Source organism: Indicator indicator, chromosome 2 (genome assembly GCF_027791375.1).
Source record: "Indicator indicator isolate 239-I01 chromosome 2, UM_Iind_1.1, whole genome shotgun sequence".
Lineage (NCBI taxonomy): Eukaryota > Metazoa > Chordata > Aves > Piciformes > Indicatoridae > Indicator > Indicator indicator.
The window spans coordinates 9,217,723-9,233,631 of NC_072011.1; the positions used below are offsets into that span (position 1 = coordinate 9,217,723).

A 15,909-nucleotide genomic window follows, 5' to 3' on the forward strand; every position below is an offset into this window, starting at 1 on the left:
TAAGGCACAGGTGCACTGACCAAAACAGCTCCTTGTGCTGTCTCTGCCTCTTAGGTCCTGTCCAAGCACTTTACTGACAGAAGCAGTTTGTGCCCAGCAGACCCACACCCCAGGCAACCCTCAGAGGGCAAGCTAAATTAGCTTCACCTCCTACCTCACGAACAATTCCCGGCTATGCTCTAGCCACGTTGCTAATGATGAGGTAAGGAACTTAAATAAGAGTCTGATGTGCACGTACCAGGTTTAACTTTTTGGAGACAGCTGTTTTGAGTTGTCCTCTGGTGATGGGCACAGGCAGGCTCTTCTGAAGCCCATGAGAACAAAGATGTTCATGGCAATACTCCTGCCATAGCAGCTTGGCAAATACAGACATCCTCAGGTGGCAGGAAAATGTATTCTCTCTCTTAGCCTAATGTTTGTAACTTTGTCCATGTTTGGAGAGAAGTCTGCATAGTCTATTGTATTGACAGCAGCGATGCTGCATAAGAGGCTAACTGCAAACAACTCTCATTTTCTTAAGCACCTTTTTGGCCACCCCTCTTTTCACATTGCCACCACATCATGGTGGCTTTGCAAGTAAACTTAAAGTGGCCCAGTAGGTGAAGGACTACCTTGCTGCTTCATGTGAAAAAGGAGAGGAACAGACTCAGAGCTCTTAGGCTTATCCACCTCATATGATCACCAAAGTCTCTTACAACTAGGTATTTTTCCTAAGTTCCTGCTGTAAGTTAAAATTGTGTCTCATCCCACACCCTAAGCCCACAGGCTGTATGAGTACAGGTCACTCCTTGGTCCTCTGCCTAAATACCACAGAAAAGTGGCCCATGTGCAGCTGCTCTACAGCCTGTCCTATTCAGCACCAGTGGGAGGGAAAAGCAGGGCCAGGAAAAGAGAAGTGCATTTCCACCAGTCTGCATGTCAGCATTAGTGGGTTTGTATTTATGAAGGGAGCACCTGTTGCTTAAGACCAGGAAGAGGTCTGAGGGAAGCCACAACTCACAGAACCACAGAAACATTCAGGTTGGAAAAGACCCTCAGGATCACCAACTTGCAGCTGCAGCCTGTGCATTGCTGCTGAGGAGCCACAGACGGGGTGCACTGTGTCACCTCCATCTCCCCCAGCACCGGTGAAGAGCTGTAGTCTCACACCAAGGAGGCAGGGGCTGCACTCTGCTTTTTTCCAGGCCTGTCTCTCCCAGTGCATTTTGCTTCAGAGGGCTGAATATGCTTTTAACATTGTAAAAACGCAGCAATTTGTTCCTCTCTTTCTGTCCATAAAAGGCAACAGTTCCCAAGCACAAGAGTAGCTGGGCTGCCTTTATCCAAGTTAGCAGGGGGGTACAGGCAAATCATGTGTAATTATGTGAACACAAACCTATTATATCCTTTGAGTATTTCAAAGTTTTACTACTCAGTGTAAAGCACAAGGCTATTTATATAAAAAAAGATTTCTTCATTAATGCCTGTTTAGGTTAAAGTTCTAGGATTAATAGTGCTTTTAAAGTATTTTAAGACAGTATTTCATTGATAAGCTAAAAATGTAAATATTTGGTCTAAATTCCCTTTTGCTCTTTCATTAAGTACTCCTCCATGAGCAGAGTCAGGATACAGGTTCAAAATCTAAACATTTGTAGCAACTCTGTTCAGGTGTGGTGAAAACTCTGAATTGTCCCTACAAGAAGCAGAAAAGGGTTAGATGGGCACAAAACCATAACTGATGCACTCACATACACATACCTCTAACTGTGTCTATAGACCTTGATCCTCACAGGCCTTAAGCACCCGCATCTACTGATGCTATTGAAGTAAATAAAAGCTAACTACAGAAGGCTCAGATTTTGGAAATAAAAAGGCATCGTTCTCAATTTTGATTTGCTGTATGCAGCTCTCCACACTTACACATCTAACAGTGTGTATATGTACGTGCATACATGCGCAGAGGCATACCTGCCCTTCAACCAGATCACCACAAGGAAATCTGTGTTTTGAGGAGCTGAGCGTGCTGCATCTTTTTTTTCTCCCCCGGCCCTCCCACCCCCCTTATCCCTTCAAACTTTTCTGTAGCTTTGAGCACCTAAAACGATTGAGTTGTTCAAAGCAGCTCAGAACAGATCTGAAGCACAATTTTGTGTTCTTCACAGGCAAGGAGACAGTTAAGAGGCTGGCTCTGCCTGTGGTATGGCAGTGGAAACTCAAGCAATAAAATCCATTATGAACAACGTAGAAAAGTTCCATGAATCCTTTTTCAGAATATCCCAGTGAAAGATGTGGCATTCTTAAAATATCTTGACACTCAGTTATGAGTGGGACTATTTATCCTACACCCTACTTCTGCACACAGGAAGGGAAGAGCTAATAGCAGAAGCATTTTCTTTCAGCGGTGGGAACAACTGCATGATGATCTATCCCCCACACCCCATGTGGGATTCCATCAGGGATCAAGGATACCCTGGCAGGCGCTAGGGCATTACTACATATTTGTGGAAATCTCTCAGCTTTTATTAATTAGATTCCTGACAATGCAATAAAACCCTGTAGCAGAAAGCCACACTTCTCGTTCCCGAATCATAGGAAATCATTCACTGTTTATGTACAAGTTTTGAATTACAATCTTCTACTTCTCATCAGAAAAAAAAAATACACCAAAAAAGCCTAAAAATGGCATTTTTGGCAGAAGTGTACAGAAGCATACTTTCAATGACACAGTATTTTACAGAACACATACTTTAACAAAAAGCTGAGCCTGCTACCTTTTCTGATAAGGCAGTGCCCAGACGAAACTAGATGTTTCACCCCTGTCATTAGAGGAACAGCTTTAACTGGACAAAAGAATACATGAAAAAATTCCTGAACACTCCAGGTATTTTAACAGAAAAATAAAAGTACATTTGTAAACAACTTTAAAACAAGAGCCTTATGAAGATACTAAAGGTCACTGAAAATTAAGCTGTGAAAACTCTTCTTAGCCCAAACCACTATATTCTACTGTTACAGGGGGTTTTGTTTTATGTTACAAAGATTTTGCCACACAGAATGCTTTGCTGAGAAATCTGGGAAAATACTTTTAAAATTTTTGGTGGAGTTAAAGAGGCAATTTGAAGGCAAAAGGTTGAACTCTGAATTCCCTTTGAAAATTACAAAAGCCATATAACCTAGGTACTGACTGGAGCCGAGTTCAACCGTGTATGGTAGCACAGTACTTCACAATTTCGAGACCCTATGTAATGTAAACCCTGAAAAGTCATAAGCAACTGCTAGAACAGACTTCTATCATGTACCATTAAGTTAGCATTGCATTCACTTTCATTATTCCAACTTTGCCACAAAGTGACTTTTCATATACAATGCTGATTTACCCTTTAGTGTTGCTCTTCTATAACAAGGCAAACTGTAAAAAACTGTCCTGGGAAATGATTTTGTGTATGTAATTATCAACCATGCACCTGAAGTTGAGCATTAGTATTTATGCTGCTCTACTTCATGCTTCAGCATATGCTAAGGAAGCTGCTGATCATTGAGCATGTCCATTTTAGTAGATGGACAGATGTATGTGAATGGCAGTGCTCTGGATAACTTGTGCTATTCCTAATACTACAGTCATTTTCTCTGCCAATTACATTTTGCTATAAATATGTGTGCCCTTAAGCTGATCCCAATATCAGTTTCAGCTAACTAATCAAATTATCTGCTAAGGTTTTGGGAATGATAACCTTTCATTTATTTAAATAAAATGAGGGAAGGGTTTTTAACTCCCAAAGGTTTGCCACAAATAGATTTATTTTCCAGACAGGATGACACTGCTCAGTAAACTGTTTGTCACCTTTGCTGCACACAGATAAGCACAGCAGTATTAATGCTTTTTATCAGGTAAGCAGGAAGAGGAAGAGAGAAGACTGGAAAGTTTTTGCCCTTACTGTTTTTCCAAGCTCTGCTCATGGGCTCTTATGAATAATTATCCATTTGAAATAAGCGTGCGTCAAATTTCAGATGATTCCTCTTGTATTTTGAGGGCTTGGTAACAAAACTTCAATTTTTTTCTTTTCCTTCTGCAGAAGAGTGTTATTAAAACCCTGCCCACAAATGAGCACGCCAAAAGCTTATGTCAAGAATAATTTCTCATTATATTTAGAAATGCCTCATTTTGGTACCAGTTAAAAAGTTAATTCACAATCGATCAACAATGTAAACAAGTAGTTATTTTCTCCCATGTAATAACGGTAAGTATCGACACCAAACATTACATATTCTGCTTGAGTTCGGTAAATGCAACTCTTCAGCCACAAAGGGAGCAACCATTCTGTGATGGACTTCCTTTGAACTATGTTCAAGTGAGTGGAATCACAGACTCCTGATGGAGCCTTTTCCCTAATTTTCTTAATAGTTTCTGCTATGTGCATACTCAACTCCATTTATTAATTTGCTATTTGAAGTAAATTCATTTCCCCAAATCCTTCTCTCCCAATCTAAACCAAACTTATCTGCATTTATGGTTAAATGCTTTTCAGCAAATAAATTGTAGGGGGAAAAAATAATCCAAGAAGTGGTATAAAGGAAACAAGTATTTAAAGTTTTGTATCAATATGCTTCTGAATTTCCTTCCAAAGATGCTACAGGGACAAAAGCTTCAGACGTTTAAAAAACTTCACACATTTTTGATTCTTTCTCTTTTTTATATAAGGGATCAACCTCGCCCAGTGATCCCCTTCATAACTTTTGCAGGAAACTGTAGGTCATTCCCCCCAAGAAAGAAAATACAGCTTTTTACTTCAAATATTTTATGAATGCAAGATTACAAGAAATATATTAGTCAAAATGCAGGGCTATCAAGCACTGAACCAAGGATGCTGGCATCAGTTTGCATACCATTTTGCATGTGGGAAAAAATACACTACGTCTACAGGTAAAAGGCATCCCTAATGCATCATGAATTGCTCTGGTCAGCCAGCATCACCTCTGCAGCTTGGTGCATGTTTAAGTCCTGAAAAATAACCATCATATTAATAGTTTGAGATGAGACACTGGAACAAAATTGTTCTTAAACAGGAAAGTTTTCGTTTTGCTCGTATCGAGGTAATACCAAAAACTAAACCCAAGATCTTACAACTTAGCAGCTGTTTTCAGCACGTGTTAGGCTAGCCTTCACACAAGGAGCATGCACACAGCCTCTGGGGGCTTGCTTTAAACTGAGGGCTGTTGGTTAATTCAAGTCATTGTTTTCTCACCTTCTTCGATTAACCTGTTGAACTGGATGTCCACCATAGGAAAAAGAAAATTAAATGATGTTAAGTGTAGCAGACAAATACAGATCACACCAAGAAGCTAACACTCATGAGTTGTCATAATAAGGGATAGTAGTAACAATAAAAAAAATAATCAGTCTTTTCTGTGCATATTTTTAAGTTCAAAGGTCCCAGGAAATCATGATGTGCCTGGCCGTTTCTGTTGCTGATTTCTGATGACCTCTAATTGCTTTTTGCATTGCTGATAATAAGTTGAGAGACTTTTGTTCTCATCTAACAGCTTTTTATGTTCTTGTACCAGACGGGATGTGTTTTGCTGGTCTTTTTCATCCTGGTCCAGTTCTGCTATTAGTTCTTGTCTAAAATAATAACAACAACAAAAGTAATTGTCATTTATAATCTACTTCTATTTGTCTGTAAACGACTTCACACATTTCAAATCAGTATTTGATTATCAGTCTGAACTCATGGCTGATGGTATTTTCTGGGGAAAAAAAAGTAATTAAAAAAATCCTATAATTTACTGTAGTCTAGGGAAAAATTCTCTTCCAAATCAAATCTACATTTAAACTTTAAAATAGTTGCAAGTCTCTATTTCTCTAAAAGTGTTCTTTGTATACTGTCCTTCAGACACAGGTTTACACGCCACAATAAAACATCTAAGAATCAACACAGAATTTCATAAATATATTCAACTCCAATTTAGCTTAACTATGTACATTTAAAAAATAAAAAAAGATGAAAATGCAACAATTTTGGTAATTTTTTAGTGAAGTGCTGTTTTCTATTTGGACTTGAACTTCTTAAAACCAGTGGAAGAACCAAGCAAAATATTTTTCTAACTGTCATTTCACTTCATGAATGCCATAAGCATTCAAAATATGTTTTTTAGCAACCATTTTAGCGGAACAAACACACTGATAAACTTGCTATAAATTATCTTGCAAAACTCATGTGGCAGTTTGTTTTACTATTTGTTTATGAGGTGACAAGAAGGCAATCTGCCAGCAGCATTGCAGCAACAAAACAGTAGAGGAGAAAGTTCATGTTAATTGTTGCCATTATGTTTTTTAATTACAGTTAAAGAAAACTTAATAATTCTATAGAGGTTAAACTTTAACCAGCATTAAATTCATCAGTCTCAACACTGTATCTTAACATCTATGGGAAGTTATGTTTTGACTAAGAAAAAAAAACAGTTTGGGAGAAATGGGTATTCACACTTCCTAGATAAAAAGGTAAAGTAGGAATCTAAAGGTACAGATCTAACAATTTTGAAACAGCAATTTACATAATTTATTTGCCCTTTGGGACAACAGAAATAAAATCAAATAAAGATCTTCACACTAGTTTCAGTATCTCCTCATGCAAAAAAGTTGCTTTCAGGATGTTAAGCCAAAAGCAAATAGATGATAGGAGGTTGATCTTACAGCAGCATTTTTCTCCAGTCTGTATGCTGCTTCTAATCTACAAGAGGTTTATGCACATTCTTTTCCCATTACCTTGCTCACCAAGGCAAGTGCCTCATTATCAACTGCTTGCCTGCAGTGGGTCAGACTCTGGTGGCTAGGTAACAAGCTGGTTACTTGGTCTAGCATGGGAGTGTATATGACAGAAAACAGAAATTATGAGAAGCACAACACAACAGGATGTATTGCAAACCGAAGCCCTGAATCAGCAATAACTTTGGCCCTAATTCAACAATACATGCAGTTGCTTCATTTATATGTGTACACAATGTGTGAGGAAAGAATTTATTTCCACTCCGCAAAGATAAGGAGGTACAAAATAACTTTCAAGTCCTAAACTCCTGACAGAAAACCAGAAGATGGGTGTTGATAATTCTGTTGTAAAAGTAACGACTGGCAAAAGTCAGATCTAAGGTAAAAACTAACTTCAAAATGAGTAACATGGATGTATTACTCAAAATTCAATAATCTATTATCCAAGTGATCATCTACAAATTACAACTGAAAATCTTTTACTGGACATCATTGGAAATAAAATTCCAAGGTTCATCAACAGTCCAGCTCTTTCATTTGAGATGATATAAACCTTACTACTACGTTACATACACAGATGTGCCATACTTTGAAGTAGGATTTATCCAGAAGAAGAGTCTTGATATTGATTAAAACTTCAATTATCTGCTCTCTATATCTCACCTGTACTGAGCAGCTCAGTACTTCTGAGATTAAGGCTGGAAAATAATTATACCTTATGAAATGTTACTTCCTAAAGACAGAAATAACAGTCACAGAAGAACAGAAAAGGTTGTAACAAATTTCCACTTACTTCCTTTGCAACAGCAATGCAATTTCTGTCTGAACTTTCATATATTCTTGTGCCATTTTGCAGTGCTGTTCAAACACAGCCATAGATTCTTTGGAGTTTGGGCATGGTGCTAGAGGCTGAAAATACATCAGACATGTTAAAAACTAATGAACTGATACCTTAGTATATAGTCTGTTAGAATGTCTTTGCAGTGTATTTATAACATCTTTTAAAAACCAAGTAAGCTTTTAAAAATAAGTGCCCTGGAAAATGTGACTGCACTGATGTCAAAGTTGACTGAAACATCAAATCTGCAGTTACTCTGTCACAAAAATCAAAGCAGTGTTTAATGTCAAACACAGCAAATGAAGTGCATGCAACAATTTAATTCATTAATGCTCAAGTAAATAATCTATTACTTTGACAGTCAAACTCAGCTTATATTTGTTTTTAAGGATCAAGTTTCCCAGGGTTTGTTTTTAATAGCTTGATCAAATCTGAGTCAACCAGTCTCACATTACATAATATATTTTTTTAGCCTTGGTCAAAACTTAAGGCAGAATATAAACTCAGGTAAATATGTGACACTACATTTTGCAGCCCCAAATTCACACAGTAGAATTAAATGTATGATATATTATCTAATAAAACATATATTTATTACCTGTAACTGATGATCTAGTGTAAGATATGCCATTGGGATAGAGTTATCTGACCCATTGGTCTCTGTAACAACAGCAAGAAAATGTTAATGTATTTTCAGAGTTAATTCTATTCTTACAGGACAAACCCAAGAATTCTAAATCATTTTACAATACATTATCTGAATGTGGAAAGGCAAATGGAAATCGCAGCGGTCCAATTCCAAGGCAGATGCATCATTTTGTCTTTCTGATAAAGAACTTCAAAAGTAAGGTCTATCACACCAAGAAGAAATATAGATTAAGGTTAGCATCCTACACTTCAAGAAGCCATGTAACACCATAAAAATTTAAAAAATATTATTTTTCCCAGTTTGAAATCCTGTTCTTAATTAAAAAAAAAAAATTGCCATTTCATTCTTGTTTATGAAAGATAGCCAGCCTGCCCATACATCTAATGATTTTAAAATTAGAAACTGTGCAAACAACCTCTGCCAAAATAAAATAAGCACAAGCTCCTGCTCAGTTTTGAAACCTGCTCCCAGTGAGGTCTGTAAGTATCTTCCTCACAGCACGCTCTAGGACATCTTCTCTGCTCTGTAGAAATACTTTGTGGGTAGCAAGGAACCTGATAATCCATCTGTCTCCTGGGCCTGGCTGCTCTCTTCTTACACTGTAGTTAGTCTGGATTTCTCCAGTGCTTTCATTCCTGATTTAACATGTTTCTGAGTTCTTACAGATCCTGTCTTTTGGTAGCCCACAATCTGGGGATCACAAGGTTACTGTAAAGCTTTAAGAGACATAGGAGTAAAAGATGCATGGAGAAACTACTGATTTTGTATCTGTATCATTGCTAGTAGAGGATTACATGGAGGAGGGTAGGTGGGGAAAAATGAAGTGCTGCTTACCCATACCCCAAAAGCACCTACCACAGAGTGGTAGCAGAGAAATTAAGGTGTTGCCCTCAAAGACTATGCTGTCTCCAAGAGCAGCTTCAAAAGGAAATAGAAATAAGAGGGTGGGAATGAAGACAAAGTGGTTAAGTGCATGCTTGTCAGGAAATGGGAAGGTGGTTTAAAAAAAAAAAAAAGAAAAAAGAAAAATCAACCTAAACCCAGAGACCACAGTATCTTAAAGGAAAATAATATAAGAAATCCTTCCCTACATTAGACTATTACTGTATATGAAATATTACTACAACATACGAATTATTGCAATGTTTCAAATACATCAACACATGAAAAATACTTCAGATGACATTCCTGAGCATTTCAGTACTGTCTTGCAGATTAATCTCCTGATTAACCAGATTTGGCTGCATCCTCATTTTATCATTTTGCTTCACTAACTTAAAAACATACCCTCTTTTACAGAAAACGAAAATTATTTCTCTCTTTAGAAACGTAAACAATTTGCTGTTCATGGACTACATAAACCTAACAAGAGAAAATACACATGTAGTACATTCTGTATTCACCTGAATATAAGGTGAAGGATTTCTGTGGGGCAGAAAATGGATCTGGCCTTTAGCTCTAGTGCTGTGCTGCATTTAAGGCCAAAGACTTGGGACAAACTGCCTTTGCACTGGCATATGACAAGAAATTTTCAGTTCCCAATGAGCTATCAACTAGGCAAGCATTTGTTTCTGTGCAAGACTGCAACTCCCTTAAGTGGTCATTGCCTAAAGCAACTCAGGACCCATGCTACACAAAAGAACAGGGTGGTCTTTGGGAGTGGACAAGGGTTTTGGGAAATTATGAGTGACAAGGCATAGAGTATGACCAGCCAAAGTTACAAGGGACAGAAAGAAGAAAGTACAGAAGTAAAGTACAAGAGTATGTTGTCCCTTCCCACTTAAAAAAGGAGGGGGAACCCCCTCCACCTCCACCTCATATACAGGACCATGTGCGCACACACAGAGAAATCTATGCGTGTATATATATATGCTTGCGTGAGAGTCAGTCCACAGGTGAGTTTCCATTTTGCAGCTGGTTACAGAGAAAGAATGAGAGTCTTATCAGCCAAACATGAAATGGACCACAAGAAAAAGATTTCAGAATTTGAGGCGCTATGAGGTACCAGCTTGAGATTAAGATTTAACACGTACATTTTGGTAACAAAAGGGTACTGCTTATTTATAGTCTAAAGACTAATTTGTAGGCATCCATTGTTTTCATGCAGTGCAGTATTGGTTCTTCTCATAATGGAGTGTAATACAACTTCTAAAATGGAATTAAACTATTGTATTATGTTAGTTCTTAATCTTGTTTCACAACAAAAGAACAGTGATGCCAGAGCAGAACTATTTACAACACTTCTGAAGACATACTTATGGTAGTTCATTTTAATAAAAGGAAGCCTGTGTGCACGTTTATACTGCACAAAAAGCAAAATTACAGCAGATAAAAAAACCAGAATTGATGTATTCCAGCTGATACCCACCTACCTAGCATTTCACTCCAGAAGTGAGAGCTATGAAAGCTTTAACTGCATTTGTAATAGAAATGCATAAGATTAGAACACTCTAAGACGTCTGTTTCCCTAATGCCCTCAAACTACACCACAGTTAAAAACTGGTGCTAAAAGATCTGCATTAAGTGCTACTATTATTGCATATGTACAATAATTTCTTGCAAGCAAAATGCTTTCAAGTTTATGTAACAATATAATGTATATAAAACCAGTTCTTAAAGCTAGGGTACAAAAGAAAACAATAATGACTTACTTTAAGCAGAACTAGAAAGCACTGACTTTCACTGTTTGATTTTGTTAATGTCCAGGCACGCATCTGACACCATAATCAAATATTTGTTCTTTTTACAAGCACAAAGTTAACTAATGAACTAATCTTTTGATTACCTGCATCATCAGGTGTCCATGGATTACGAGTTGGCTTTTCAGAGGTTGGTCCCGAGGTAGTGATCATTCTTACACTAGGACTAGATGATCTACTGCTGTTTCTACTCTCCTGAAATGATAAAAACACAGTAACAGGAAAAGTTAACAGAAGATTTTCTTGAAGGCTTCATTTCAAAAAAATATCATTAAGAACAAAAATACATGTGAAGAAATCTGAGCCTGTAATCCTCCCAAAACCTCTCCTTTTCAAGCTTTTATCCTCAAAGCTCTCCATATAGTTTGATAAACCTTACATGCAGGGGATAATCTCATCCTCATTTCTACTCCCATCTTTGCCATATAAAAAGAAATGGATATAGTTTGACTAATCAGCAAAATAAAAAGAAGCACTGAACAGTGTGCTCGAGACCTTTATAGAAAAGCATGACAATCTAGTAATATTCACACCAATATCCAGTGAAATCTAGCAGTACCATAACACAAGGAAGAAATAAAGTTTGTTTCCAGTGTTTAATCAATGAATGGAACTACAATCAACTAAAGGAATGCAGCCTAGTAACTGCACTAGACTGAGGTGTATTCATCTACAGTTATCTTATAGTTCTTCTGTTAACTCATGAGATTGTGAGGTTCAGCTTCAGAAAACACAAGAAAACATGGTTCATCAAAACGGATCAATTAAAGCAAAGGAATTAGAAAATGAGTACACACTCTCTCACAAAGCAAATGGAGAACTGAAACAAAATTCTGTAGGAAGTTCCTTTACATACAGCTTGAGGCCTCCAATCCTTTTGTTTACCAAAGCACAAAAATGTAACAGACTTCATTATTCCACTGAACCTTTTTTTTTTCAGAATTATTATTTACAATGTATATTCTTGTATTTCATACACCCCCTCACCTCAATGACAAGATTAACACAGTAAAGGACTCGAGACTATAAACCTCAGTGAGTTTTGCAAGAACAAAATGAAGTAAAAAGAAAAGATGCTATTAATAATACAACTATTTTCAATAGGGTGCACTTATCATTAAATAATCAATTTTTCAAAAGCACTCAAATACACATTACTTGGACACTGTATTTCTTCATTACTCTAATTTCCAAATATCCTATTACAATTTAATTTTAAAAAGCCAGGATTTCAGTCAAGTAAAAAAAAAAAAAAACAAAAAAACAAAAAAAAAAAAACCCAAACAAAACCCCCCAAAATTTTACATACTGAAGTATCCATTACTGCAATTGTGTTATGCTTCCCCTGTCATTTTTATTATCCATTTAGTGGTTTATGTTAGTAGCCAGAAATAGGGCAATAAACTGTTGCAGAAATAATCCAACAGATGATATCATCAGGATGATGGCATCAGACATTTTGAAAAATCTTTTGTGTTGGGAGTGTCTGCTGGCATTAAGCAAGGTTTAAATTGTTCAGCTTAGTGGTTTCTGTCAGTGTCCTTAGATACTAATCATAAAGACAGCCTGTTTATGTGAAAGGTCAAAAGACAGAGTCATTTAAGCAAAGAGATTAGTCAAGTGTCTAAAGCTGATAGCATAAGGTACCTGAGAAGTAATCTAGTTACAGCAACTTCTCAGTGCTGTACTAGACTGCTTGCTGTACCAGACTGATCCATCTACAGGAAAAGACTCATTTCCTTTATAACACTATGTAGACAAAAATTACTAGAGACAGAAATTAATTGTTTGTATCTGCAGCCTATCCAAAAAGAATTGCAAAGTCCAAAGGAAGCTGCCCAAATTGAACATATTTGATTGTGGCGTTTGAGCATGTGCCGAGAGATGCATTAGCCTTCCTGGATGCCAGCCCTGACAGGTAAGCCTGTGACTTCTACGCAGTTTCTGCTACTCTTTCACAAGTGTCCATTCATCCTTGCTTTCCTCAGGTGTCTCAAACAACTCTAACCACATTACTCTCAAACCATCTTTGCCAAGTGGCCAAACCCCCATGGCATCGTTAGCCTTTTAGCTTCCATTTATCAAAGACCTGCAGTCTCAGGAATAATCCCTAACTCAAGTTTAATTTAAACAAGCAACATAGTTTAAAGAAATCATCCTTTCTAGCCTTGTCTCTTCATCTGTGGATTTTATCTCTCTGTGAAAGGGGAGGAAAAAGAAGTGTTATCTGTGACCAATTTTACAATCTCATGGGCAGAATGATTCATCTGCATATCAGATCTTCTAAATTATCACACTTGGTTTGCATGCATGTGGGCATGCACATTCTGCCCCTACTCCTCAACTGGTCAATACGGTACATACTTAGTTTTTTCCTCACTTCAATGTAATTGTACATGTCATGAAGGCCCAGCAACAGTTACTAACCAAAACTCAAAGGTTTAAAAGAGGTCACTTTGATATTACAATAGCATTGTGAAGGATGATGTACCAAAACAACCAACTCAATGAAAGATACACAGGCAAGGACATGGATACCTTACTAGGCATCTGACTGCAGACTACAGTTCTGCAGTGACTATGCCAAACACAAACAGTAGCTGTATAAAATATCAAATTCTGTAAAGACACTGTCCAGTACAAATAACAGATTCTCTGTGTTCCTTGAAGCCCACAGAAGTTTTTGTGGCTGCAGTTCAGAGTAAGCACATCTGTTTCTGTGTTGCAAAGTTGTTTAGGCAAGGGCAGTAGTGTTGCACAGATGACACAATATATTTTAAAATGCATGCACAAGGAAATGGAAAGGCAGAAGGAACAATCACTCAGTGTGAAAAAAATTATGTGGAAAAACTAATACAGCATCATAGGACATGATTGGAAACAAATAGAAATGTAGTATTTGACTGCACAGAGAGGGTTGTGTCAGTGCACCTTATGTTACTTGATGTAAAGTCCAGTCTAAGGTCATTAAATACTAGGGAAACCTGTGGAAGACTGGACTTAAAACATGTTCTCAATACTGAGCCACTCCAACAGCTAATCCAGTGGTGGAAAATCTTTGGCTAAGCATATTTTCCTATCTAAACTGTTGATGTAAAAGGGTCAGTTGAATAGTAAGATCACCCACAAAGCACTATTACTCTGTTGGTAACACCACTAAGAACAGCACTGGAAAAGGCCTTAAGTGTCTCAACAACACAGAAATAACGTAACAACATATAAACCACACAAAATATTCTTCTAGCGGTAAACAAAGTATACCTACAATCATAAAAACATACAAGAAGGTCAGATCAAAACAGACCAGCAGTTAAGCAAGGAGACAAGAGTCTACCTTTCAGGTATGAACCCCAAACTTTGGCATATATATTATTATCAAATTCAGTGTTTACCTTAACAGAAATTATTTTCTGAATTGGAAAAACCTTCCTGATTAATAGTTAAAATGGAATAGTTTTCTATTCATACAGTGACAATGTTCAGAAAATCCATACTTAAAAAAACAATTTCTGATCAGCCTTAGTGTGTCAGTCAAATAGTTAAAAAAAAAAACAACAAACAAACAAATAAAAAGGTGGCACCGTGGCAATCCTTCAGGTTAGAGTGGGACTGGGGCTCCCAAAGACTGGGAGCATGAATGGAGGCATGCAGTGCCATGGCAGCTTGGTGAAGAAGTCTGTGCTACAGGGTGGGTATAAAGAAGAATGGAATGCAAGGAAGAAGGATGTTTGCAATGAAGGGAGGGAGGGGGAAGGAGATTTTCATGTTAGAAAGGATAACCTATATATGGTATAGTGCATATGGGGAAATACGATGAACTGACCAGAGCTATGCTAGTCACAGATGTTTCTTCTGTTTTGGCTAGTAGATTGCTTATATGGATAGCAGTTCAAGATTTGTCAGAAAAATTCAAGGTAGTGAGGTCCGAAGCTATATAATCCCATAAAGACTAATGTTAAGCCTCTGGCCACAACTACATTGTGCCTGCTTTCTTTATTGCTTTCCATAATCATAAACTCTAATTAAAAAAAAATAAAAATACAAACATATGTATGTCAAAACTTAGTTTCAGCAGACTTTTGTATCTCACACCAAAAAGGGGATGAAAATTTCTTAATTGTTTATATGGACAGTGTAAAAATTTCTTTCACACTGCATTTCTCATGCCTGTTAAAATATGTTTTCCAGATTTCATCACAGCATTTCCAAAAACTGTAAGATAGAAGCAGACAATTGTAATTCTTCCCCTTCGATTTCCAATATGTACACTATCAGAAGCAAGAAAATAAAAACATGAATCTGGTGCCTCTATAGACCTTCATCAGAAATTAATGAGGTAAATAAAAAACCTTTCCTATATTCTCCTGGTTGTAAGAATGATTTAGCTAGAACATCCATACAAGCAGCAGAACAACTTTCAAAGAAAGATTATAATACTTAGTAAGAGAGGAATGAAATGCTGAAATTATATATATTTTAAATGATAATCATTCCTTAATAAGACATTTTAAATAAGAAAGCTACAATTAAATATATACATAAATCAATTAGTGCAATTTGGTATAACTGAGGTACTGTCAAATATTTTTCCCCATGCCTTGAATAATTTTATTCTACAACTAACTTGAAGAGGCTCATCTATTTACTAAATTTGGCAGATTTGTTTCTTTCTAACAAACTTCTCTTCTTTGAAGATAGTAAAATGTATTTAAGACTCACTTATTATTTTCTGACAGATATATGTAGTAAAGTCTACTAATAATACCTGGAGGATTGATGAGGTTTCTGTGGCTATCACATTGCATGGAATTAAAGAAGGATCAAAAACACACTCCCAAAATGACCACCTATTTCAGAATATTGTAGTAGGTTGTTTAATATGGAAATTTAATATGGAAACTTGATCGATCTGATAAATATGCTAAGCTCCAGTTTCCCACATTCCAATAACAGTAAAGATCTCAAAACTGCCAATTCACAG

At 36.9% G+C, this 15,909-nt stretch overlaps 1 protein-coding gene across 4 annotated transcripts in view; it reads right to left on the reverse strand.

The window, feature by feature from the left end:
* Positions 1-3,409: 3,409 nt before the first annotated feature.
* MAP3K7 (mitogen-activated protein kinase kinase kinase 7) overlaps positions 3,410-15,909 on the reverse strand; it is a 46,629-nt gene continuing 34,129 nt past the window's right edge. For 3 of the 4 annotated variants that reach the window (XM_054399149.1, XM_054399148.1, XM_054399147.1), the window contains 4 exons: positions 11,015-11,123; positions 8,179-8,240; positions 7,536-7,651; positions 3,410-5,599 (listed from right to left, as the gene is read on the reverse strand). In XM_054399149.1, the coding sequence (XP_054255124.1) occupies positions 5,419-5,599; positions 7,536-7,651; positions 8,179-8,240; positions 11,015-11,123 (468 nt within the window). In that variant the 3' untranslated portion in view covers positions 3,410-5,418. Of the gene's footprint in view, positions 5,600-7,535; positions 7,652-8,178; positions 8,241-9,063; positions 9,148-11,014; positions 11,124-15,909 lie in introns of all 4 variants that reach the window. The other variant, XM_054399146.1, reaches the window with a different exon arrangement.